The 26,368-nt window shown below is 39.9% G+C and overlaps 1 protein-coding gene across 11 annotated transcripts in view; it reads right to left on the reverse strand.

The window, feature by feature from the left end:
- Nucleotides 1-6,086: 6,086 nt before the first annotated feature.
- The window catches only part of DENND5A (DENN domain containing 5A), a 73,015-nt gene continuing 52,733 nt past the window's right edge, over nucleotides 6,087-26,368 (reverse strand). For 7 of the 11 annotated variants that reach the window (XM_048486412.1, XM_048486411.1, XM_048486420.1 and 4 more), the window contains 11 exons: nucleotides 24,492-24,576; nucleotides 22,077-22,161; nucleotides 20,431-20,559; nucleotides 18,809-18,930; nucleotides 16,487-16,632; nucleotides 16,130-16,248; nucleotides 15,182-15,363; nucleotides 13,948-14,030; nucleotides 11,206-11,329; nucleotides 9,744-9,912; nucleotides 6,087-7,927 (listed from right to left, as the gene is read on the reverse strand). In XM_048486412.1, the coding sequence (XP_048342369.1) occupies nucleotides 7,744-7,927; nucleotides 9,744-9,912; nucleotides 11,206-11,329; nucleotides 13,948-14,030; nucleotides 15,182-15,363; nucleotides 16,130-16,248; nucleotides 16,487-16,632; nucleotides 18,809-18,930; nucleotides 20,431-20,559; nucleotides 22,077-22,161; nucleotides 24,492-24,576 (1,428 nt within the window). In that variant the 3' untranslated portion in view covers nucleotides 6,087-7,743. Of the gene's footprint in view, nucleotides 9,348-9,743; nucleotides 9,913-11,205; nucleotides 11,330-13,947; nucleotides 14,031-15,181; nucleotides 15,364-16,129; nucleotides 16,249-16,486; nucleotides 16,633-18,808; nucleotides 18,931-20,430; nucleotides 20,560-22,076; nucleotides 22,162-24,491; nucleotides 24,577-26,368 lie in introns of all 11 variants that reach the window. The other 4 variants (XM_048486417.1, XM_048486419.1, XM_048486418.1 and 1 more) reach the window with 4 other exon arrangements.

Genomic DNA, 26,368 nt, shown 5'->3' on the forward strand with positions numbered 1-26,368 from the left:
GCTGCCGCCCCCTGCGCGCGTTCCGGGGGGCGGGATCCCAGGGCGATGACTCCGCCCCCAGCCGCGGCCTCCTCTCACGTGCGGGTTGCGGGCGTCCGGTGGGTGCACGCGCGCCCAGGCGGAGGCGCCGCTGTTTCCCGAGCTTCTGCTGTGCTGGGACGCTCGCCTCAGAGGCTCAAAACAGTGGGGGAAAGAGTCTCGCCCTTCTCGTGGCGATCAAAAGAATCACACGCTCGTACTTGACAAAGAAAAACTACTATTCTTGTGTGTGATTTTCGGATGGATTTTGAGCCCCGCCTTTGACTCCCAGTGAAAAAGGTGGACTATTCATGAAAATTTTAAAAAAAATATTTAAATATTATATTTGTTATCATACACACGTTCACAAAGAAGTAAGTCCCACAGAGTTTAGAGAGTCTTAAAGAAGAACTTGCTATGAAGTTGCAACCAGCTTCATCAACTGGGTGGTCCAGGCAAAGATGCAGAAGTGGTTTTGTGATTGCATTCCTCTGCATATCAACCCCAATCTGCTAACCATGGCCAACTCTGCTTAACATCCAAGCTCTGGCTAAGCTGGGCTATTTGGGCTGCTTCAAGGAAATGTACTCCTTCATAAATGGGCAGACATTGGAGGACATCTCAGTCATTAACATTTTCAAATTCAGTCTACTATCATATTATTAAGCCCAGTGATGGCGAACCTATGGCACAGGTGCCAGAGGTGGCACTCAGAGCCCTCCCTGTGGGCTTGCACAGAGTCGCTCCCATCCCCCCACACACCTAAGACCTAGTTTTGGGGAAGCAGTGTAGGTAACCCTGTTAAGTGCTGTTAAACCCCACTGATTTTCATGCGAAGAACTAAAGCGCAATCCTTTACCTGGGAGTAAGGTCAGTTGCTGGCAATGGGGCTTGCCTCTGAGTAAACCCTCCTAGGATCGTGATTCACCTGTTGCAAGAGTTGCATGGTTGCTTCTAAGCAAAGCCGCTGACTACCACCAAGCTTACTTCCGAGTAACGCACGCCTCGGAGCCAACCATTTTTTCTAAACTAAAACCTCCATATTCAGGTTAAATTGCCATGTTGGCACTTTGCGATAAATGAGTTTTGATTTGCAATTTGGGCATTCGGTCTCGAAAAGGTTCGCTATCACTGATCTAGCCTATACAATGTATGTGGCAGGCTCCAATATTAAGAGCAAACTGTATAAATCAGACACAGCTATTAATGTTCTTTCCTTCATTGCAAAATCAGAATCCAATCACAACTATGCTCTGTTTTATCAGCTGAAGCTTTCTGCTAATGTTTCAAATATACGGTTTTCATAGATGTCTTAGCAAGCTGGTTCTTTGTGCAAAGTAACCCTAACACATTTAAATCTATGGCCCTATGAAAACACTTCATATGCAGGAGAACACAAACATGAACTAGAATAAACTGTGACTGTGGGAAAATGGGCCATATTGAGAAAACACAACATCATAAGGCCTTTCCTCTGGAGTTTCAGAGTTTTAGATGATGGGGATTTGACAGTACTTCAGGCTCAGACAGACAAGATTATCAGTTTTTCATTTTGTACATAACTTGTACATTTCAAGCTATGCAGCCTGTTTGTCCCAGAGTTGTGCAGGGAAGTGAGAGAAGAGAGGATTTAACCCTTCAATCCCTTACTATTTGTAAGCTCCCCCCCCCCCGCTTTGTTGTTTACATTGAAAAAAATAAAATGTTCCAAATGTTGCCAGCAGTTTGTTTAAGAGTTGCAACTCATCTCTTGTGGAAAAGCAACACTGGGGATGCAGCTGCTCTCGTTTCTAATCTGGCTCCTGGTCAGAGTTGTACCCAGTCAATGGCATAGAGTTCAGTGATGCCTGCTGAGTTTCTGAATTGGTGGTGGGACTGTGGGCCACATCATATAGGCTGGTGAGCTATATGAAGCTCCCAGAGCTATATTTTAAATTCCTGGAACAGAATAATTTCCCCCTTTTTTCTCCAGGAGGACAGATCTGTCTTCTGGATTTCACTAGTAATTCTGAGACATCACCAGGTCCTACCTGGAGGCTTGTAACCCTAAGCCTGGCAGCAACCTCTGTGTAATTTGATGCCACCACATCTGTATAACTCAGCTAGGCCTGGCTGCTTGCTACTGTTCAACAGCAGCCACTCTGTAAAAGCCAATGTGGTGTAGCAATTAGAACTTCAGAATAGGGTCCAGGAGACCCGGGTTCAAATTCCCAGCATGCTGTGGAAGTTCACTGGATGATTTTGGGCCAGTCACATACTTTCAGCCTAATCTACTTCATAAAGTTGTTGTGCAAATAAGGTGAATGTAAGCTGCTCTGGTTCTCACTGTAGAGAAAGGTGGGTATAAAAGAAGTAAAGTGAGATGACATTCAACAAGTCCCTTTGGGTTTCTTATGATGCCTGTGATCCCTACCCAATGACTGGTACTACACAACTTGACCAGTTTTCCTCAGTAAAGGTTGCTGTCAGGAAAGAAGGAAGAGGAAAAGCTGAAGACAGAGGTAGGTTGGCTAGTTGGTGGGAAGGAGATAGGATTGCCAGCTTCAGGTTAGGAAATACTAGAGATTTGGGGAAGGTGAAGCTTTAAGAGGGAAAGGACTTCAGAAGTATATAATGCCATAGGCTCCACACTCCTAAGCAGCCATTTCCTCCAGGAGAACTAGGGTTGCAACCTCCATGCAAGGAACTAGAGACCACCTGCGCTCCAACCGCTTTCCAGCTGACAAGAGATCAATTCTCCTGGAGAAAATAGCTGCTTTGGAGGGCAGACTTTATAACATCACATACCCTGCTGAAGTCACTTCCTTCCCCAAACTACCCTCCTAAAGCTCCACCCCAAATCTCCATGAATTTCCCTACCTGGAACTGGAATCCTTTGGGGGGAACTGATCTTCATAATTGGGAGATCTCTTGTAATTCTAGGACATCCTCAGGCCCCTCCTGAAGGCTGACATCCTAGAAGGACAGAAGGAAACAGGGAAAAGGGAGAGGCTATGGAGGTTTTCAGGAAAGGAAAAGAGGAAATAGTTGGGGAAGAGAAATGACAGGCCTCCCACAGGGTTTCGCGTGTGTGTGGATTGAATGATGCAGGATTCCCAGCCTTGACATCTTCAGAATCTGCATGAGGTTCTGGTCAATAGCGCCATCTAGCTAGAACAGTTCAGCTAAATTGACCCATTCTGTTATGTCCTGTAAGCCATAGTTTTTCTGCAGGTAAGATGATTTCTGCTAAATACAAATAGCTTTTTTCTAGCATAATGCAGAAGACTCAGCTAGTTTGGTTAACAGTAATCATGTTCATGATCTATATGAACATGGATATACATATACATGGATAACACACACTGACCATACACATAACCTTATTTTAACTCATATCACTAATCTGTAATAGGTTAATAATCTATTAAAATGCAAACATTAATACAGCAATGTTGATGGCCTTTAAAAAGTGTCATTTTTATAGGATATAATTAGAGGCAAATACAGCATCCTTCACATATATGACAGTGTGCACTATATAAGGTATTGTGAAATGTATGAATAGAAGAGATAGTCCTGTTAGAGCAGGGGTCTGCAACCTGCGGCTCTCCAGATGTTCATGGACTACAATTCCCATCAGCCCCTGCCAGCATGGCGAATTGGCCATGCTGGCAAAGGCTAATGGGAATTGTAGTCCATTAACATCTGGAGAGCCGCAGGCTGCAGACCCCTGTGTTAGAGAAATTAGCTGCCAGAGGTGGTTCATTACATCAATCCCATTAGTCATGTCAGAAGAAAGCTTTATTGCAGTTCAGTAAAATAAGCTACATCTGTAAAACCTTTAGAATTTTGAGTACAATTAGGAAATTAGAAAAGGAACACAGTATCTGGGCTTTCTGTTTGAGTGCTGTAAATTTTAATGGCTGATGTGTGTGTGTATGTGAAATTGATGCTGTATCTTAAGGGAAGTTGATAACCACCCTTTAAGTATAAAATGAATTATTTTATTTATTTATTATTTACAAAGTTGAGAAGTAAATATATAGCTTTCAAGTATTTTTTCAGCTCTCCTGATATCTTTAGGCATTAAAACAGAAATCATGTCAAATATGCCACAAGAATTCATTCTTGCTGAGATCCATTCCAGAAACAATCTGTCTGCAGTCTCACATATGCACTCTGCACAAAAATGAATTCTGAAATTTAAGTCATACTTTATATTGAAACTTAAAATACTCAAAATAGAAGTTATTTCATAAAATATTCCTCTCAATATTGAATATTTAAAGTATCCTGTGCCTGGAGATAACAGATTTCTATTTTAAAAGAACAAGCCTTCTTTACCTTTGAAGATATTAAAAAAAACCCAAAACACTTATAGCCCAATCCAGATCTTTATGGTGGGTGGGAACCTTTCTGCCTCGAAAGGGCTTCTCCATGGCGTGGGAAGCCCCTCCCCCCAAAAGGAAAGAACTGGTTGACTAAAATCTCTATAGGAGATAATGGACATAAAATCCCCTATAGGGGATAATGTATGTCTAAGGCCAGCTCCATCAGCGCATGGAGGCTGGGAGGACAGTGGAAGATGATTACTGTTGGCTCTACTCCCTGGAACGCCCCTAGCCATTCCTGGGCATCTTTATACACTGGCAGTGCTGGGAATTGTTGGAGCCTTCCAGATCAGGCCCGTGGAGCTGTGCAGCACCCACTCACCCACATCTCCTCTCTCCATCAGCGCATTTGCCCCTGCTGCCAGAAGAGTGGGTATCTGCATCAGCCCAGGACTACTCTGATACGTAAGATAAGTCCACCCCTCCCCAAAACTGGGCTGCCCATTATGAGATATGATTATATTCTGGAGATGCCATGAACAGATTTGCTAAGAAAATAGGAGGCGGTGTTTATGTTCTGTTGTAAATTTATGTATGTTTAGGAGAGAAAAAATTTATAGTACATTTGCAGGTGTTTGATAGCCTGTTCTGGCATTAATGATTATGTAACTAACAATTTACATTTACCTTGACTTCGCAGGAAAATTCTCACATATCTTTGATGTATGTCACCTGAATCTGCTTATGTGCTTAAATTATTTTTTTTTGTTCTTTTGTGAAGAATTAAGTACACACAGTGATATCGTAAACATTTGAAATGTTGGTGCTACATTGGTATTGCCACAAATTCAGAGATTGTGATATTTTTCTGAGGATATTGAAAAGGATAGTTAATGAACATCTGTTGCATTTAATCCTTTTAAGCACAGCTGCATTGGGAGGATTGGGCCAAGATCTGCTTTCAGATCTCATAAAACACAATGAACACCAGCTACATGCAGAGTATATGTTTCTGACAGGTACTGCAAGAGCAACAAAATCCATCTTTTTTTCTTTGCAGTTAATTTGTGTGTGTGTGACACACCATAAAAATGGCTTGATAAGGCTTCTCAGTTTTTAAAGAACCTTGGCAGTGAAATAAGGTGATGTTACAAGACAAGGCTCACAGAATGTTACATTTTACTTTGATACTTTTACCTAACCATTTTAGCTGCCTTTAAATGATTTTACTTGTAACAATTTGTCCCAAGGACTTGGTAATCATTCGTATCTAGTTCTTCAATTGTTTATGGAATATGTCTGAATAGATTTTAAACACAATATGTCTGACAGATAGAAGCAGCACCAACAAACTAATGCATTACAGGGACACTAGAAGTGTTGATATTATTTGCCTCAATACAAATGATGGAAATGATAGAAAGTACCACTCAAACTATTACTCCTTATTCAAGATTTCAAAGATAATGCTGAAGTAAGCGTTCCACAATGTATACTCATATAATTTTCTGCTTTAGTTGAAGTAATCAGCTGTCCCAGCTATAATCAAGGGAATATTTCATCTTATATAGATACCCAATGCTGAACTTGCTATAGTCAAGATTAGGTAATGTGAAGCTACAACAATTTTTTTTTTTTGCATCAATGGGCTGCATTCTTGCAGATCTCCAGCATTATTCTCACAAGTGGACCCAACTGAGGTACAAAATAAACGAACAAGAATTTCTTAAAGCATAAAATATCAACACAAGAAAGTAAAAATAGTAAAATTTAATACATATATGTGCTATAGTTTTAAATTATTGGAATAAAAATGACCACAAAATGTAGGAAATAAGGAATAATGCTACATGTTGGAGAAACTGACAACTGAAAACTCTCTTATCGCCAATCCTTATGTTAAAGAGCCTAATTGTTGAGATAATGTTTATACAATGATGGCAAAGACTTAAAACCCTGTACAGAACATTTTAGTGTTTCCTCAGTTAGGTATGCATCTCCTAGGGATTTCAGTGGAGAATTCTAACAGTAACAGTTGCTTCTAGGCATTCACTAGATTTTACAATTAGGGTTTTACTACTGAAAAAGTCCACAGTTTCAGAACATTATTAGGGTAAGCTATTTTTACACATTTACAAGCATCAAAAATTGCAGTCTTTTAATTAAACATAAGAATTAGCAAATGAGCACTCAAACATTTCCAACCAAAATCTTACATATGTTCTGATGCTACCAAGACAAGGTCCTGAAACCCTGACATATGACATTAGGCTGAGGAGCAGTATCAACAAGTCACAGTAATACTGATCTCACTCACACCCGACTCCAAATATCTGCATCAGTATATGCCTGTCATGTTAATAAGCTGTACCAGTATTGCAGCAACGTCTCACAATTGTGACCCTGTTGCTAGGTCCCATTCTAAGCACTTACATGCTGTTGCAGTAAGCTCAGGATTAGACAGTTGGTTACTACATTAGCTATTCTTGGGCTTTAGGATTATCATTTGGAATCTATCAGTTACAGGTTATTGCATATAAACAAGTTAGGTTCAAAAGGCAGATCCACACTGAAACATACTTTACTAGCCAAGATTCTTACTCTGCACCTTTTATTTAGGATGGCTGCACACTAATTAGATATCCAAATTGAACACAAAATGGACATGTAATAGCCCATTAAGTGTATTGAATGTCTTAAAAAAACAAAACATTACAACATGATTGAAAAGTTAAATAAATATGAGTCAGTTAAAAACACACTTATAATTTTTTCTGTGCAATTTCATATCCTATGAAAAAATATCACTGATCTCTGCACTTCTGCATGATTTATTTCTCCAAATGTCTGCTAAAAATAATACTGACAAGAAAAATAAAAAAAATTGCTGACAAATTCAGTGCTTCAAGGCTTAAAAGCAATATTTGAACTTTTAGTTCTTGCAACACAGCAATGACGTGACAAGAAAAGTCAGTGATGATAATGTTAACACTATAATAAAACATTAGTTTTAAAATGGCTGAATGACCCTTTGCAGAAATGGAATGTATACATTATAATTTACGACGTACAGTCTGAAGGCAAGTTCAGAGAATGCACCATTTTCTATGGCAAGGAAATATTGCAGCTTTAAAATAAGCTACACAATATTTATTATCTAACTCTTTCACGTGAAAGGTCTAAAAGCAAATCAGCAAATAAATTCTACAATGGATTTATAGGAATCTTTTCCCTTCTATAAACTGGGTTTACAGCTTCCATTTCTCCACATTGTATCTGGAGCTTCCTTCCAGAAGAGTTGCGTTGAGTGATGTGAATTTTTGGAGTTCACAATGCAATGTATTAACAGATAAAATATTTGCATACAAAGCTTGTTGCTTGTTGCTTTTTATGGTGTTTGCAGAGAGGCAGATCAGATGTCAATTCCTTTAACAAGGGATGCCTCCAATGTGATGTTGAACTCCTGCAAGGTCTGCAGCACCCGGATCAAGGAGTTCACTAGAGTATGATCCTTTATTAGTGCTGTATCCTCATACATCTGAGCTGTGATAGAGCAGTCTGCCAACAAAGCAATCCAGTGATGCAATAGGTGGTCTCTGTACAGAAGAATTTCATATAACAGAAAGATTACAACACAGATACACACAAACTGGACAGCAAAAAAATATAGATTTGAAGAAAAAATAGGGTTGCACTTACTTGTATCTGTTGTTCACTGAATGGCCTTTTGTACAGGCACATATACATGAACTCCTGCACACCTTGCTTGTCCTGCCTACCCAGAACTTCAATTAGATATGAACTGTGGTTACCAATGATGTATAAAAGTAGGCATACAGGTTAACTGAAATGAGCTTTCCTCCCATTATTTGGTATCCCAGCTCAGGCTTAGAATATCACTTAGGAGACAAGAGAGGAACTGTCTGGCTAACCATATACCTAACGATATACCTGGATTTGTTCATCATGTTAGCCAGAATTTTTGTTAAAGTACAAATTTCCCATATAAGAAAGGAGGGGGAACAAGCAAGGAACAAGGTGGATTGTGAGCCCAGCAGTGGTTAGGTGTGACATCTGAATGCAGCTTAGATAAACAACTGATCTGACAGTATAAGTCTACATCCTATCACTAAGGCAGTTTTTACTTCATTAGCATAAAATTATGCCTAAAAACTAGTTCTTTAGAATTCAAAAACTTGTTGCCTTTTATCAACAGGAATTCGTAAACGTAAATGTACTTTAATTTACCTCATTTTCCCACATTAACTGGAACACGACCAATAGTTCTGTCACAAACTAGTAGCACCTGTTGCTAAAGACAAACATAGTTGTGGAAGCTTAAACAGACTTCCAGCTATAACAGCAGTCCACACAATTCAAATTATGGACCTATTTGGTTCTGATTCAGTTCTAACTTCATTATAATAAGCTATTGCTAAGTATAAAACACACACACTAGAAGGCTCTGTGATAGCCAAACTGTCATTCTCTTAGTAGTTATGTGAACATTTATCCTGCTATTCTTCATCTCTTTTCATTCCTCTTCTACACCTTGGTTTGAACCTCTAGGATTGGCTATGCTTACTAATACTGAGCTCAGTTGGACTAGCATGCTGTCCTAGATTGGTTTGAGACTATATCTTGAGCATATCTTCGCATAGTTCTGCCTTAAAGTTAAAGATAGTTTTCCTTATGTAATTTATAGAACTGTAAAGGACCAAAAACCTTGATAGAAAAATTCTGAGTCAAACTACAGAAGGAGGTCAAAACACAAACACATGGACTCATACATATACACACACACAAAAGTTGGGTAAGTGCCAGTCGGAACTGGGAGAAGTTAATTTGCTATCCCATGAGAAAGCTGTGGTAATCATCTGATGAGCAATATATCTGAAAGCATCTCCATAATCTTTAGAACTATGTTATTCATTGTGGCAGTTCCTGTTACCTCCAAAAGGGAAAAGATGGAGAAACCAAGGTCACTTGCGGGGTACTGAGCGTGCAGGTAGAAGCCTAATAGGAAATAAGATATGAATATATGTAAATCTGTTCTGAACCTAATGAAGTTCTTCTCCACCCCAGGTTTTACCAGGAAGACCTCTATATATTTTCCCCTAATGTCTAAATACTTTGATTTCTGTCCTTAACTTGTTACTTCCAATTTGTACCTATTGGCTCTTATACTTATAGCATTCTTGACATGAAATATTTCATCCTACTCTTCTGTATTACACCTGTGATATATTTATAGATATTTTCTCTTTAAAAAGGAGAAGCTAATTTTCCAATTCCTGTAATTTGATAAAGCATTACAAATCAGGTTGTCATGACAAAGATGAAGAAAAATAATCAATGCAAAAGAACGTTGGTTACTTGACTAACATGCAAAGTATCTAGAAACTTTAATACCTGGCTCCAAGGCATACCAACATCTGAAATTTGCCATCCTTTCCAATGTTTCTAGGAGTGTTATTAATAGCTGTGACAAAGCGACAAAAACTCCTGGCCCTTGTCTGCCAGTTTTCTTCTGGGACCAGTTCATTTTGATCTAGAGCATCATAATATCCTTGTGCTTTTTCTGAAGATAAACATATAGTCATGGAAAACAATACTCTCAGCAGTTTATAATGCTAAAAAAGTGCACCCATTCATGCACACTGATTGCAGTTTAATTGCTATACTGTTAAAGTAGAAACGTCTGGTCATTTACTTTCTATGAAATTTTTGTCTAAAAATTATGAATCCAATAAATGGATCCAATGAGGTACTCCCATCTCTGAAACAACTAATCATTATTATCTTAGATGCACAGCCACCAAGTGTTTTATTCATTCCATTGGTTTACTCCCCTTTGTTTGGTACAAAGATTGTACTTCAACAGACTTCCTCTGAAGCATTGTTTTGATAAATTTTGAAAGCCAATCTAGGTGCATGCAACAGTGCAAGACTGTTTAAACATAAACTTCTACATAATTGGAGCAAAAGGGGGAATAAGTTTTATCTGAAAAAGTGCAGGGCCTTTCACGCTCCACACTTATTCCCTAATCTCTATGTAGCCTTGGTCTTGAGCTGGTTATTTCCCTGCTGAACACAGCACTGTTGGCTGAGGAGATAAACTCTTACCGGGGAGCATGTTGTGGGAAAGAATATATTCTTTCTATATATATTATTTTTAAGCAACTGCATCTGAACTATGTTTAACACACATTCACATCTAATTTGGCTGAAAACCCTTTCAATACTGAAACTATATACTGACTGGGGTGTTGTGTGGTTTCGGGGCTGTATGGCCGTGTTCTAGTAGCATTTTCTCCTCACATTTCGCCTGCATCTGTGGCTGGCATCTTCAGAACCACAGATGCAGATGAAACATCAAGAGAAAATGCTACTAGAACATGGCCATACAGCCCGGAAACCACACAACATCCCAGTGATTCCGGCTGTAAAAGCCTTCAACAATTCATATATTCGGGGGAGGGCGGTTTATAAATATAACAATAAATAAATAAATAAATAAATAAATAAATAAATAAATAAATAAATAAATAAATAAATAAATAAATAAATAAATAAAAATATATACTGACTACTCCACAAAAAAAAAAGAATTTGATAACTATCTTAAACAGTCACATTTTTGCTCTACTGTTAAAAACATGTTCTTCAGGAAATATTTCAAGTTAATTTTCATATTAATAGAGAATCTATATTTTAGGAAAATGCAAGACTGATGAAAATGACAAATTGTCAGTTGGTAGTAAACAAGAGATAGAAATCTGCTGAAATCAGTATTTCTTTCATTAATAATAATGTCAACCCAGCGAAAGGATGACAGCAATCCAGAAAATAGATACATGTTCTCTGTACTTACCTAGAAAGTCCCAAATAAAGACATTTTTGAAGAGCCTGGGCGATTTAAATCCATGCTGAAACACTTGCTCAAGAGCTGAGACAAGCCCACCTTCTCCACAAAGTAAAAGTGTCAAACTGCCTCTCTGCCAATATTAAAAATGTTTCATTTTTGTGGTGTCTAGTTCACGTTATGAATATATCTGCCACAAATTACAGCTAGAACACACGCAATATTAAACATCTGCCTTAGGCCCTACCAAGTTAATGTCAGTACACAACTATGCAGAGCACTGTGTAGTGCAGTGTTTCCCAACCTTTCGATGTTGCGGTACCCTTGACCTCGCTCTTCATATCTCAGGGTACCCTTGAAGTTCATTTGATTTAATTTTTTGCATTTTTAAAGGTTTTTTTCCATTTTTGGCCTGTAGGTGGAGGGAGTGGCAAGCAAGAGGAGGGGAGGGAAAGCAGCATTGGGCCACTATCCACTTACCTCTTCAAATCGCAACGCCGTAGCAACCCAAGACAGTGAAAAACCTCCGCGGCTTCTGACCACGGAGACATTTGTTCCCCACAGGAAAATTGCGCGGGCAGCAAAGAGCAGAAGTTCCATGGAAATAGGGGGAATAGAGCGTTCTGACTGGCTGGAGAATTTGTGCGTCACGGCCATCCGAGGGCGGGTCTCCGTCTCGATTGGCTGGAACGCTTTTGGTTGTGATTGGTGCGGTAATGTCGGCGAGAGCGCTATCATCAGAAAGGCTGCACACCTTCCCTCGCGAGGATCGAAATGAAAGCAAATATTTCGGGCAGTAAAATGAAAAGAAAAACGCGACTCCGCTAGGAACCGGCTGTAGTGTCTTGAATGGGCGCTGCAAACCCGCACAACCGTGGGAGCTTTCGAGCAAGAAAAAAGCAATGTTGAGACATCTTGTTGTGTACATGTCTCAATTTCCGCGAAAGTGCAATGGGTGTCGACACGTGTCTACGTCATCACTACAGCTGCACTTCTTAGACAGGGACACCCCCCCACTTAATCAATGCATGGCTCCCCTGTTCCCTGATTGGCCGTGAGCTGTGCTGCCACAGCGAATCAGCCTTGCCACAAGCATAAGTACAGCCGAGGTTCCTACAACCTCCGCCAGGCACCTCGCTGGTTTTAAAAGTTGCATGCTTTAGCCCGGAGCTAAATTTGCCGCGCGGCCAGGAGGCGGGAGAGAGGTAAATCCCTGGCAGCCGCGCAGTGAGCGCCAGAGATGTGGGGAGCGTCCAGGACCCCCGTGGCTTTTACAGAGGTGACCCCGCGGCTTATGGTGAGTGGATAGTGACCCAATGACAGCCTTGTTGTTTGCCTAAATTGGGCATGGACTGGGGGGATTTAAAGGGAGAGCTCCCTTTAAATCTATCCCTCCAATCCACACTGAATTTAGGCAAATAAAACAATGCTGTTTTTCAATGTTGTGTAAAGAGAGCCTATGAGGCTTCCAACCTCCCACCTTTAAAATCCATTTGTTTCCGGTGGGGGGGAGAGAGGCGGTAGCATTGTACCCCTGGGATGTGCTCATGGTACCCCAGGGTACCAGGGAACCCTGGTTGGGAATCACTGGTGTAGTGGTTTCAGCATCACACTAGGACTGGGAAGACAGTTTAAATCCTCATTCAATCAAAAAATAAACTGGATTACATTGGGCCAATAATCAACTTTCAGACCAGCCTAACTTACAGAGCTGGTAGAATTATAACATGTGCCCTTTCCATACAAGGCCCCTAGAATATTTCCAGAACATTTCCGATCTCCTCATTCACCACAATGTTTGTCCCCACTCACCTTCTCCAAAACATTTTTTCATGGTCACCATGAAAGGGGAGGGGTTTTTTGCTTATTCATTGAAACAATGTTTCTTGATTCATTGTTTTGATTTATTGTAGCTCCATTTAGTTAATGATTCATTGAGTCAACCAAAACAGCAAAAAGACTCTAGAAAAACCTGAAAATAGCAGCCACATTTAGGATTTCATGGAGTGAGTAAATGTCAATAATAAATCAACCTTATTTAGAGGAATCAAAATAAGAATCACAAAGTGATTCTCATAATACTTAGCTTTCCTCAGATGAGGAAAAGGGAGATAAGGTTTCTGAAGAAGTTCCAAATGGGTTACTTTGATCTTTGAGATCAAAGATGACAGAACTCACACAACTGTTATATTGTTTGGATTCGATGTAACGCTATTGTAGCAGTTTGCAACTTTGGGAATCAGGAGTACCCAGGTTCAGTGTTAGATTGACCTGCTGATTATGTCTTCATTTATTTTAGTGTTGATTTGCCTTTGACTTGTAGAGATACTTCATGACGTTATCAAGGTAAGACCTGTTCAAACATGGTTTGTCTTTGCCTGCCTCTTCATTGCAACCCTAGTATTTCTTGGTAGCGCTCTATCCAAAAACAGATCACTTTTACCCCCCTTCATCCTCATTACTTCAGTCCACCAATCCATGGGGTTATTATTTCATACACATTCTGTAATCATTGGAATCAACTTTCTCAAAGCTGAAAGGGACTGCTGCAGCAAGGAAAAGAGGGAAAGAAGTACAATCTGTGTACAAAGGTCTCTGAATGGAATGCTGAATCCAACTTACAGATGCCATTTGTTAATTGTACAAGCATACTTATAGCACACCTGCTTCTGAACCTATTTTAGTCAATTTCAATGACCATAAATATCAGAAAGAAAAAGATCATGTTTTTATAAGCATCACAGTTCTTACCTCTTTCTCAGGCTTGTGGAAATGTTTGACAATTCCATTTACTGCTTCACCAATGGATTCTTGTATCTGACCTGTGTTTAATTCTGTATAATAAAATGAAAATGCTAGTTCAAATTTAATTTGATTCAGACACAGAAAATCAGGATTAAATTATCCTTCCAAGTGAGAGACAGGTCTGTTCTATAAGTTTGCTTTATTACAGCTTGCCCATATTTGTTTCTTCTTTTTAAAGCATGTACAATGTTTTGATTAGATCACCAAGCAGGCATATTAGAAATTGTGATGCAGCTACTATATATGAAGATAAGATACCAGCACAACATGCTGGGGGCACTCTTGGATAGTCAAACAAGAAGATCTTCAGCAAACAGCACCAGAACATTTAGAATGCTTCAACACAGCCTCATCTAATCAGCAAATCAGTAGCCTGCATCAACTTAAAGTTATGCTATTCCTCCCCTCTCCTGGACTAATCAGTTGCATTGAGACAGATGAACAACAGAGGTATACCGGGGGAAATGGCGCTTGGGGGCAACAACTGCTCCAGGCGATCCCCACTCTCCCTCCGGCGCTCCACCTTTGCAAGCCTGCAGGGAGTCCTGGGGAAGGGAAATGGGGCATCGTGGCAGGGGGTGGGAGGGTGCTGTGGCAGCAGGCCGACTCCTGCCCTCAGAGGTCGGCCTGCCACCACAGCGTCCACTTGGGCTGCCCACCACTGGGCCCTGCCCTCCCCAGCCTGCCTGAGCCACTTACTGTTGAGCTGCGGCCACAGGCTGGCTCCTCCACAAGAGGTGGCCTGCGGCCACGGTTCAAACAGGCACCTGAGGACGGTTCCTGCCTCCCTGCCGTCCCTGCTGACAGGGAGGCAGGCTCTCGAGCAGGAGCCAGCCTGCAGCCATGGCTCTGCAGCAGGTGGCTAAGGTGGGTGCACAGCTGCAGCCGGCTTCCCTGTCAGCTATTTGATCATGTGGGGAGTGCAGGAGCCAGCCTGTGGCCGCAGCACCCACCTGAACAGCATGAAGGGAGCCGCCTGGTGCCCTCCACATGATCAAATGGTGTGCGCCCAGGGACATGGGATACATGTCCCCATGGTACACCACTGATGAACAAATTGTCATCAGTAATACATTTAAGGAGCCTAGAGAAGATCTAAATCCAAGAACAATTCTAGTAATCAATCTGGATTTTTGGAAGGTATTACTGATGAAAGGTAATTACAATCTGCCCAACTTACTTGGTTTGTTGTTTGGTGATATAGTGACAAATCTTCTGATCATGCTTGGGGACTGCTGCAACGGAGGGGTTCTGCACTGTCTTTCATCCACCTCAGTGTGCGATGTCAGCAATTCTCCCACCAGAATTCTCTCTAAACTGCCATCATCCATCCCTTTTCCAAGCCATCTTCCACATGGAAACCTAACAATACAAGTAAAGAGAAAAATTTGGAGTTTACAAAGCAGGACGTTACATGTGATTCAGTAAACCTGGATTTTTCTCTATCATTTGTGCATCATAGAATCATAGAGTTGGAAGAGAGCACAAGGGCCATGAAGTCCAACCCCCTGCAATGCAGGAACATGTAATCAAAGCACTCCTGACAGATGGCCATCCAGCCTCTCTTTAAAAACCTCCAAACCCCCACACTCCAAGGTAGTGCATTCCACTGTTGAACAGCCCTTACTGTCAGGAAGTTTTTCTAGAAAGCTTTGGAAATTGTTCTCTTACAGCAGGCCTGCAACTGTACAGATCCATTTGGGGCTGCACAGAAGCCTCAACAATGAAGAGATATAACTGAATCCTTCAGCTCAGAGACCGAGAAGATTGTGGGGGTGGGGGATGGGATAAGCGTTCAAGAGTTGAATATGCCTTTGGCAGATCTGACAAAGGGAGTTTTGATTTTCAAAAGCCTATACTCTGAAAATCTTGTTGGTCTCAAAAGTACTACGGGACTCAAACCTAGTTGTACTTCACAGGGCTGTTGTAAGGATAAAATGAAGAAGAGGAGAATGATATAACCACTTTTTATCTCTTTGGGGGAGAAAGGTGGGGTATATAAATAGAAGAAATCAATGCAATATTGTTATATTTATCAGGTCAGAAATAGACCTTGCTGCCATATTCGTTTAAAATATCCCTCTCATATTGCCATCTACAAACTATACAAAACCAAAATGATGCTTACTTGTAAGTATGGCCTGTTACTTCATTTCTGACCATGACATATTCCACTAGCCACTTGGCATAGAGACCAGAATTATCATGTCCTATTTGTACTGTAGTAAGCTTTCCCAGATTCTGACACTGGAATTTAAAAAGGAAAAAAGATAACATAAAGGGGTGAAAGAAAAAAAATCCCACGGAGGAAACAATACAATCTAATGATTAGATTGCTACAGTATAAACCAAGTAGTTTTGAGTTTTATTACTTTTGAGAGAAATAAGCCATATTCTGACTAAACAGGAAAGGAATTTTCCAGTGTTTAGATTAGAAAGGAATGGAAACATTAATAAATATTATAATAGTACACACTGGCCATACCTCAAATGTCATCTCTAATGTATTCCTGGGAATCTGCAGGACTCCTGTTTCACCCAGTTCTCCTGAAATACATATCCATGGATTGGCTGTGAACATTGAACCACCAAGCTTTTTGCTAGGAACAATCAAGATATGGTATGGAATCACTGGAAAAAAATACACAGAATAAGTCTCCAAAGAGACAAGTAACAGAATTAAAACAGAAGAATGTTTTATTCTTACACTGTACTCTTATATCTTGCAGTCTACAATAAGGTCTGCCTATAATATTGCTTCCTCAGACACCAAAAAAAGCTGTAGCATTCAAATTAAAATATAAAATTGTTCTACATAAAATGTTATTTATGTTTAAAAGATTTATAACAAACACTTAAGATCATATTAATTTATTGTTTGGAATATTTATTTTGCAAACTTTCAGCAACTCTTTCAAAAATAAATAGTAAAACTATCAATAAAAAGCGAATCTAGCAATAAAATAATGCATAGTAGCATAATAATCTCTTAAAGTACATCAGCACTTACAGCCAAAACCAGGAAACAAAATCAAGCAAAAGTAGTAAAAATAGCAATAAATCATCAAAAGAGAATTAAAACAGTACAACAGGAAATATAGTCTATCAAAAGTTTGGAGAAAGAAGAAAGTTTTCACTGGGCACTTAAAGCTATACCAGGCAAATTACAACGGAAAGGCAATTTTGAAGTCAGGGTGCCACCACAGCCAAGACTCTATTATGTGTGCCCCAATCCTTGCAGGTGAAATCAGTAACTTTCAGAAACCTTGTAGAAAATCTTAGTACATCTGCAGGCACGCATGGGAGCAAGCACTCTTTTAAATATTCCAGACCATGTAGCCATTTAACAGCCAGCATAAAGAACTGTGCCTAAGCCAATTAGCAGCCAACTGGAGATGTGTGTTTCAAAGCTCATGGCAGTCTTACTGCTACATTTTGCACAAACTGAAACAGGCAAATGGCCTCCAAAAGCACCAACATAGACTACAAAGGAATAACCTAAGATTATCACAATGTTTAGGTAGTGCCTATCAAAAAAAGAAAAAAGAAACCATAACCCCACACAGCTGACACACCAAAACTTGGCTAAAGACACTATACACTACAAATTAGATTCCTGCAGTTTTATTTCACAGACAAAATGCAATCCTGTAGGATCCCATAGCATGGATGTTAGCAGCCCAATCAACAGTCCTTCAGCACCACTTTCTGATATTTAATGGCTATACAGAACTGGAAACACCAGGAAAAAAACACAATGTAAATGGTACTGCAATCTGCTAGAGGTCTATGAAAACCAATAGGCCTGCACTTTTCCATTTCTTCCCAAAGAAGTTGCAGTTTCAAAACCAGGCCAGAAACTGGATTGAAATTATCTGTCTCTTTCAAGGTAATGTGGAGTTGTGCAGCCACCATACATTCTGAGCACTTTCCAAAAAACAGAATGTTTACTACCTGGCCATAAACTCTCAAACAATTTGGATCCAGGGATTACCTCTTCTGTAAGATTTTCATATCCACTTCATTTCTTGCAGTAGCCTCTCTTTCAGTGAATCGTTCACTGAACACAAGAGGGCAAGAAGCAACAATATTTAATAAATCCGGTGAAACCACAGAATTATCTATCTGCCTAAGAACCGACAATGAACCACGTATTGTCGAAGGCTTTCACGGCTGGAATCACTGGGGTGCCGTGTGGTTTCCGGGCTGTATGGCCGTGTTCTAGCAGCATTCTCTTCTGACGTTTCGCCTCTGAAGATGCCAGCCACAGATGCAGGCGAAATGTCAGGAGAGAATGCTGCTAGAACATGGCCATACAGCCCAGAAACCACACAGCACCCCAATGAACCACTGGTTTACCTCTAATGATAATTACTCCAGAATAAACACTTAAGATACTATGGCTATGAGCCCAATGCCCTTACATAATGTTGGGAATGCTTTTCTGATTTTCCCCTTGATTAACGAAGAACATTTGCTCATTTCCTTCTCAATATCCTGTATTCCTCACACAGCATTTTGACTGTGATGTTCCAATACCTTTCAATCGTAGCACAGAATGATGTCCATTCTGCTAGATAACAGTCAGCTAATCAGTACTTAATTCATATTTTAAATATATTTCCGGTTGACAGGGGAAGAGGGTATTTTAGATACTAAAAAAAACACAGACCATACATTATCAAAGTACATGTTACCTCCTAGCATGATATGTTTAGGTATGATCAAAATGAATGGACCAATATGAAAGTCAGGACAGATTCTGAAAATGTTTAACAGCAGCTCGGTAATAAAAAATAGTACTTACAGATTGTTGTAAAAACATTCGTGAAACAAAAATAATCTACAGCATTGAATGATAAGAGATGATAAAGAAACTGCTCTTTCTCGTCATCGCATCGGAGGAAAGCATAGCGTTTGTAGAGTTTTCTGGCAAAAATACAAATACTCCATCAATTTAAAAATACTAATACACATACTGACAGAATATATATACACTGTTTATTTAAAATATTTATATCCATTCTCTTTCCATATACCATGTCCATCATGGATTTGGATTAAAGCAATGGATATTACTAAGTTACTGTTTGGTTTCGTATATATGCTTGTATCCTCTAGATTACCCACATTTCAATGATAGGTATTGTATTCCACACCTTTGCTGTATACAGATAAGCTTTCTTTTTAAAGGTTGATATTTCTGTTCCCCCTGGCTACAGAGAATAGCTTGGGAAACATGTAATCAGTATATGATGAAACCTCAAAAACACAGGGAAATGAGGAAGGCAAAGTCACTGCGAGTTCACTGCCATGCTGAGAGCACCCCTTTCCCCTGACTATTTTGTTCCTATCCCAACACTCAGCCCCAGTCTCGACTTCCTTCTTTTTCCATTCTACTACGCATTTTTTTCTCTCAGTCCTCACAAAAATCCTACATTATTTGAAAACCTTGAGTTGCAGATCAGATTATTCAATATATGAAACATTTATTCGGAAAATTAAAAAATGAACAGAGTTAGAATTACTCATTACCCTTCAGTTTTCTTAGCTATATCTGTGTCTATCAGGACACTGTGAAAGATAGCAGAAGGATGGCTGAAGCTGGTAAGACATTAGACAGCAATGTTTCCAGAGGGGGAGACACCAAAAACTGCTGGAGGTGTGACAGGTGCGCTACAGACTGCTAAAAGACTGAAGATGAACCAAGCTATCTCCTGACTAATTCTTATGCACCAGACTATATGGGATGAAAGTATATAAGATTATATTGTTTTATTCTCTATGAGTAATATTTCTGAAGCTGAAGACATAGACTCCCTCAATTTAGAAAAAATCATAACCTTCCAACATGCCAACATTTTGATTCTGACACTGCCCAAACCAACACACAACAACAGTGAAGATGTTACAGAGCCCAGGGACTGAACCCATACCCTCTCAATAAGCTCATGTGAAGTAGTGACCAAAGTGTCAGACTGGGATTTGGGAAACCCTAGGTTCAAACTTCTTTTCTGTCATGAAGGTGACCTGGGGCCAGTCACACATTCTGTCTTTCAGCCTACTTGGCAAGATTACAAAAGAACATAAGAAGTGCCCTGCTGAACCAGACCAGTAGTCTACCAAGTCCAGCATACTGTTTCACAGAGTGACCAGCCAGTTGCCCTGGAGTGCCAACAAACAGAGCATAGTATTATTTTGAAGATAAAATGGAGAAGAACTTTGCACACCACTCTAGGCTCCTTGGATGAAGGGCAGGACAAAATGTACTAAATAAATATATGCAACCTAGAAAGTGCTTGAACTACAACATTATCCTTTTTTCTGAAGTAACAATCAGACCAAGTCAACGTCATCCATGCTGTTTTGTCTGTTTATCTGAAAACAGACCTCTGGTAGAATGAATGTCACTGAACACCTACAACTTACTTTGTGAGTTCATAATCTGAAAGAAGGTGTTTCAAATGTCTGGAGAGCAATTTCTTTTCCATGGACAGCCGAACCCAAGCTCTAGCCTTGCCAACATCTGTTTTAATTTCACTAATGTTCTGGATATGCCTGAAAAGAAAAAAGCAGATCATACTGTTATCATCTCTTCTTTCAAAAGCCAGAAACTGGTTATATGGATCCCTTTACCACTTCTCCTATCTAATCAGCAATGAAGAGGAATACAAGATTTAAAAGGGTGCACATGTTACATAGAAAACTATAAACTAGTTTTTTTGTCAATAAAAACATTTCCAGACGTGCGCCCAGGGACATGGGTATTCCCTTGTTCCTCGGTCGGTACGCCTCTTCTGAAGTTGCAAAATTACTGAGTGAGGGCATCTGCGTTGCAGCTGACTAGCATTTTAATCCTGTAGCTTGAACCTTAGGAGTCCTTGAACCTTATGTGAAAGACTTCCTGGGGTATGCCCACACCTTCCCCTTCATGCCTCAAGGGTTGCCCCCAGTTAAATTGGCAAGAGTTATTGCCAACTGAATGTGACTGGGTCAGGCAAGCCTCCAGCCTCGCTCTCTTTAAATGGTTGCCCCACCTCTTCCCAACCAACTGATACTCTGATATTAAGTCTCAGAGTCAACCTATGTGATGACTGGTCCCCCCACCTGATCCTGCTGGGTTGGGTGTATCACTGGCCTCTTGGACAAGCCTGGCTTCAATGGGACACCACCTAGAGGGTAGACTGCCCTACTGAGGGTAGACTGCCCTACTGAGTTGTAATAAGAAGCACCAAGAGGGTAGACTGCCCTACTGAGTTGTAATAAGAAGCACCAAGATCTTCCTGTTCATTTCAGTGTTCATCACCCACTGAAATCCATAACTACATAAAAAGGAACAGCTATGTGTCAAGCAACTTTCAGCTTTTCCATTGGGTATTTGTGGAATTTGCAGGGTATATGGCTGTTTAATTCATAAGCAGCAGTGTTAATGTGCTACAGTAAAATGATGAAGAATCCAGTAGCAGCACGTTAAGATTAGTTTATGGCTGCACAGAAAAGAATCAACTTAAAATGCATGGACTGGGGAAAGCTGTTTTAAATCTCACTGTTAACTGAGTGTTTTCCCACATAACTTTAGTCAACCACTTATGCAAATATGTGTTTGTGTGTGTTTGTATAAATATATACCTATAAGCACATGTCAACCCCCTCCATTCCATGCATCCAGTAAAACTGATTTGAAATGACTAAATAAAATCGTCAATCAAAATGTTTAGCCATGTCTCTGCAAAGTGAGAAGGATACAAGAAACTCTATCATGATAAAACAGAATCAGTAATAGTACCCATCACTTAGCTGAAATTTTGTAGAATTTGCACTCAATTAAGGAAGATTCTAGATCTGGGGTCTTCAAACTATGGCCCTCCAGATGTTCAGGAACTACAATTCCCATCAGCCCTGCTACTTGGCCATGCTGGCAGAGGCTGATGGGAATTGTAGTTCCTGAACATCTGGAGGGCCATAGTTTGAAGACCTCTGTTCTAGATGTATACAGAAACTATTTTAAAATAGATATAAATAAGATCAAAATATGCTTCAAGGTTTTGTTGCATTTTTAAAAAAATAAATCCAACCTCATGTCCTGGATAAGAGACACCCTCAAGGGAGACATTGCTGGGCTGGCATCTGACTTCCTTCTTTCAGAATCTAGAAGTATTCCTAAAATAGCAAACTCTGTGTTAGCGACAAACAATGTAAATGCTTTAATTAATAGCAAAACATCCATTCAATAAGCAAACAAAATACCTCTTGAAACTGAAACGGAATCAACAAAGGAATATTCATACATATTCTCACCTGGAGGATTAGAGATGATGTCTCTCTGCAATCACTTCAGTCTCGTTTGGAGATAATATGAATGTTCTTAAAGGGCCTTTCCCATTATTCTGAGATTGTGTTCTTGGGGACTTTTTGGTAACGCTTAAAGTGCCTAGATTGCTTTGTTACAGGATGGTCATTGCAAAAGTGTATCTTATGGAATAGAAGATGGATATGGTTTAAATCAGTCATACAAAATTATTGTATGCTTATTTCTTGCTGAGCCCTTCGGGGGAGGGCGGTATAAAAATATAACCAATAAATATAAATAAATAAATAAAATATTGTATGCTAGTTTTTGGATGCCCTGACACTAATATCTGTATGAAGTGTTCTGAAACAGCCATGTAAATTGTTTTATTTTTGTGTGTGCATTTTATTATATCTATTTTGTTAAGATTCCTTATTGTTATCAATTTTGTTCAGAAAAATAAATACACAAAAACCTTCCACATTTTAAACCTTCCACATTAGAGATTGTTTATCAACTGTTTCGCTTTTCTGGTTTTTTTTGGTCAGTTTGCCTTTTTAACATAAAAAGCATAAGCCAGAATTATACCCTCACTATTTGGGTAGAAGTTCTTCTCAGCAAGCATACATGGAGCATTAAAAACTGACAGGCAGATGGGAACTCTTCCTAGGCCAGGTCTGAGAAAGAGTGGGAAAAGAAAGGGAAAAATTGTGTGTGGGAGTGTCTCTGAGACTGCCTGTACCACAAAGGGGTCCTTTCCATGACCCCTTTGTCTCACTGTCCTGTTGTTCCTCTTGACAATGAAAGAGTGTCAATTCAATAAAATGCCAACACAAATTAAACACACTCATTCTCATCAATTTCACCTTCTCTAATCTTGCGGAACTAGTACTTCAGGCATTTGTTGATGTACTGTCCTGGAAAGCCATACTTCGGATACTCCGGTATGCATTAGCTATCTGACTGGCTGTTTTTATTATTATTATTATTAATTTTATTTAAGACAGATATGTCAAGCTGGATATTTCTCTCCTGTAGCTGTGGTCACATCAATATATTTAATTCTCAACATATCCCCATCTGTGGATACTTAAATCTGGCGACAGGATATGAACAGACAAGACAGACTTTTCAACAATCTGAAAAAGTCCCAGATTTGCAAAAAACAAAACAAAAAACCCTCACCAAAATAATAGAAGTAGCATCTGTAGTTGTAAGAAATGAATGCCCTCTCAGTGACCATTGTGGCTATCGCTAGGCAATCACAACAGTACTGTCAACCTTCAAAACTTTTTTTCTATCAGTAAAGGATGGGGTGGGGGGACACAGTTCTTTCCACAGCTGTCTTGGTCTTTGAGGGAGAACTCACTGGGGCTAGGTCCACCAGGAACCACTGGACTCCTTGCTGCCATCCAATCTGCATGGCGGCTTGCTACTGTTCAACAGCAACCACCCCATGAAAGCCAGTGGTTTGTAATGGTTAGAGTTTCAGATGAATCTCAAAGATCCACGTTCAAATCCTCAGTCTGCCACAGTGCTCACTGGGTGATCTTGGCCCAGTCGCACACTCTCAGCCCAACCTAAGCTGCTTTGGGTCCCCATTGTGGAGAAAGATGGGGTATAAATGAAACAAATAAATACAAAATATAGCTGAAGACAGAGCAGATAAAAGATTGATTGGCGGGTGTGTGGGAATGAGAAAAGAAAGCAGGGAAAGGTGAGTATATATGGTCTGCCAGGGAGCAGATAAGAGGAAATGATGTTGGGGGATAGAGGGGGAAATGAGGTGGCCTTGCAAACCTTTGTCAATTCCTACCAATGCAACTAAATCAGCTTGGCATCCAGTGCCTTACTACTGAACCCAGTCCAGTGGCCAGTACCTTGCAGAATTTTTCCAGAGACAAGAAAGGAGGAAAAGCTAAAGATGGGACAGTTAAAGGTAGCTTGGCTGGTGGGTGGGGATGAGAGAAGCAAGCAAGAAAGTGAGACACGCTATGGGGGCTTTCAGGAAGGGAAAGAGGAAATAGTGAGGGAAGAAAAATGAGATGCCCCTGTAAGTCTTTATAGATCCCCACTTGTTAATAGACACTACAATTATTCTATGTAATTTTAATGATCTGTATTGGTAATATCACACTTGTTCATGATTTCCCCACAAAATGACAACATTATTCATAATTCTTATGCAAACCATCTTTACCTGAGGTACTGAAGCTTCCTGATGTAAGTTTTCTTTGCCTGTTTTCTTGGTAATGTAACAAGTGCGACCACAAAGCAGATTTCCCCTTAAAATCAAGAAGAAAGTTTGTTTATAAAGTAGATTTACAAATTATTAGTCTGGAGCATTGTGTGACTCAGATGTTATTTAAATAAATATTTTAAAAAGTAAGTACATATAGCCAGTGGTGGGATTCAAATAATTTAACAACTTGTTCTGGTGGTGGGAATTCAAATAATTTAGCAACTGATTGTTTACAAGCACCATTTTAACAACCGGTTCTGCCGAAGTGGTGCGAACCTGCTGAATCCCACCACTGCATAAAGCCAAGACAAAATGATTCAATGCTACAGCAATTAGTAAGGAAAACAGGTCTTTTGAAGTAAGTTTACATAAATTAAGAAATTTCAAAAAGATACACTTGGAAATGTAGTTTATTTGGTCTGTCACTTAAACCTGCCCCTTAATCAAATCCGTACGAGCAACAAAAGTATGGTGACGCAAGGAATGGTTATGCACATTTCTACATTTTTGGAACTCTTTCCCAGCACATTTGCCTCTTTAAATCAATGTATGAAATTGAGTCTCAAGTTCCAGCACTGCTATGACTGTAACATAAACACACATGAAATATGCATTAATTGTGGAGAAAGGATGTGCCTTCCACATTAAAGCAATTTTTAAATAGAATAGAAATTGTTCTCGCCTTTTTAAAAGCTTCTTTCTACAGACACCCACTCAGCTTTCTATAACAACAAGACAGGGAAGCCACTATTATTTTTCCTACCTTTTCCTTTCAGGGACAGAGGTGGCTCAAAAATACAGTAGTGTGAAGTAGCTAGCCACTTTCCCTCAGCCCTGTTATCACACACCAGAGATCAAAGGGATGCCCATTGACTTTTATTTTTCTTTCCTTCTCAGACAATCCCCACACTAGACACACTAAAATAAATATACTGAGGCAGAAGTAAACTTAAACAAGAACACAGATACGTTTAACAAGCAGAGGAAATGGTAAAGGAGTGGATATTTAAACTTGGAGATGGATGGCTGAGTTAAACAAGGCAGGAGATAGAAGAAATATATTTACACTAATCATAGAAGAGAGCTTGGCACAGAGACTTATCGTTTTAGTTTTTTTGGCACAGCACATAAGATTCCATAGGCTGATTACGCACAAGGCATCTGATGTGAAATAGGGGCAAATGTGCATCACTGCAAGATTTCTTGTATAGACATATTTCCTCAAGCCCCACTTTTCACTTTCTATTCTCCCTGCGGCAAACAAGACTGTTAAATTAGCACAAATTTAATTTTGCTTCGCAGCCAGAGTGGGCAGAGTTGCCAGTGAGGACAGCTTTGCCCCAGATCTCCTCCCTCTGCCCACACCCAGTCTGCCACTCAACACTCCATTCCCTTGCGCTGCTTTGCACACTTCCCTCTCCACTTCTGTTCAATACTTGTATTGATACATTGATAGGAACAACACAAGCAGGGTCTCTTTCTGGCTCCACCCCACTTTCCTGCTGCTCACTCTGATAATTAGGAGGGAATTTTTAAAACTTTCTTTCAAACAAGCTTCTATTTTAAAAACAAGCCTCTCTCTTTGACTTTTGCAAAGGAACAACATAAGCAGGGTCTCTTTTTGTCTCCACCCCACTTCCTACACTCTGCTTCCACCCTCCTTGATGATCAGGAGGGCTTTTTAGAACTTTATTTCAAATAAGATTGTATTTTAAAAGACCTTTCCTGGCTGCAGCAGTGGCAAGAAGAGAGATAGTGAGTGGAAGGGAAGGGAAGGGAAGGGAGGGAGATCTAGCACATGGTTCCCTTTTTCAGCAGTGTTTGGTCTTTGCCTC

This window comes from Sphaerodactylus townsendi, linkage group LG02, assembly GCF_021028975.2.
Source record: "Sphaerodactylus townsendi isolate TG3544 linkage group LG02, MPM_Stown_v2.3, whole genome shotgun sequence".
In the NCBI taxonomy this organism is placed as follows: Eukaryota; Metazoa; Chordata; class Lepidosauria; order Squamata; family Sphaerodactylidae; genus Sphaerodactylus; species Sphaerodactylus townsendi.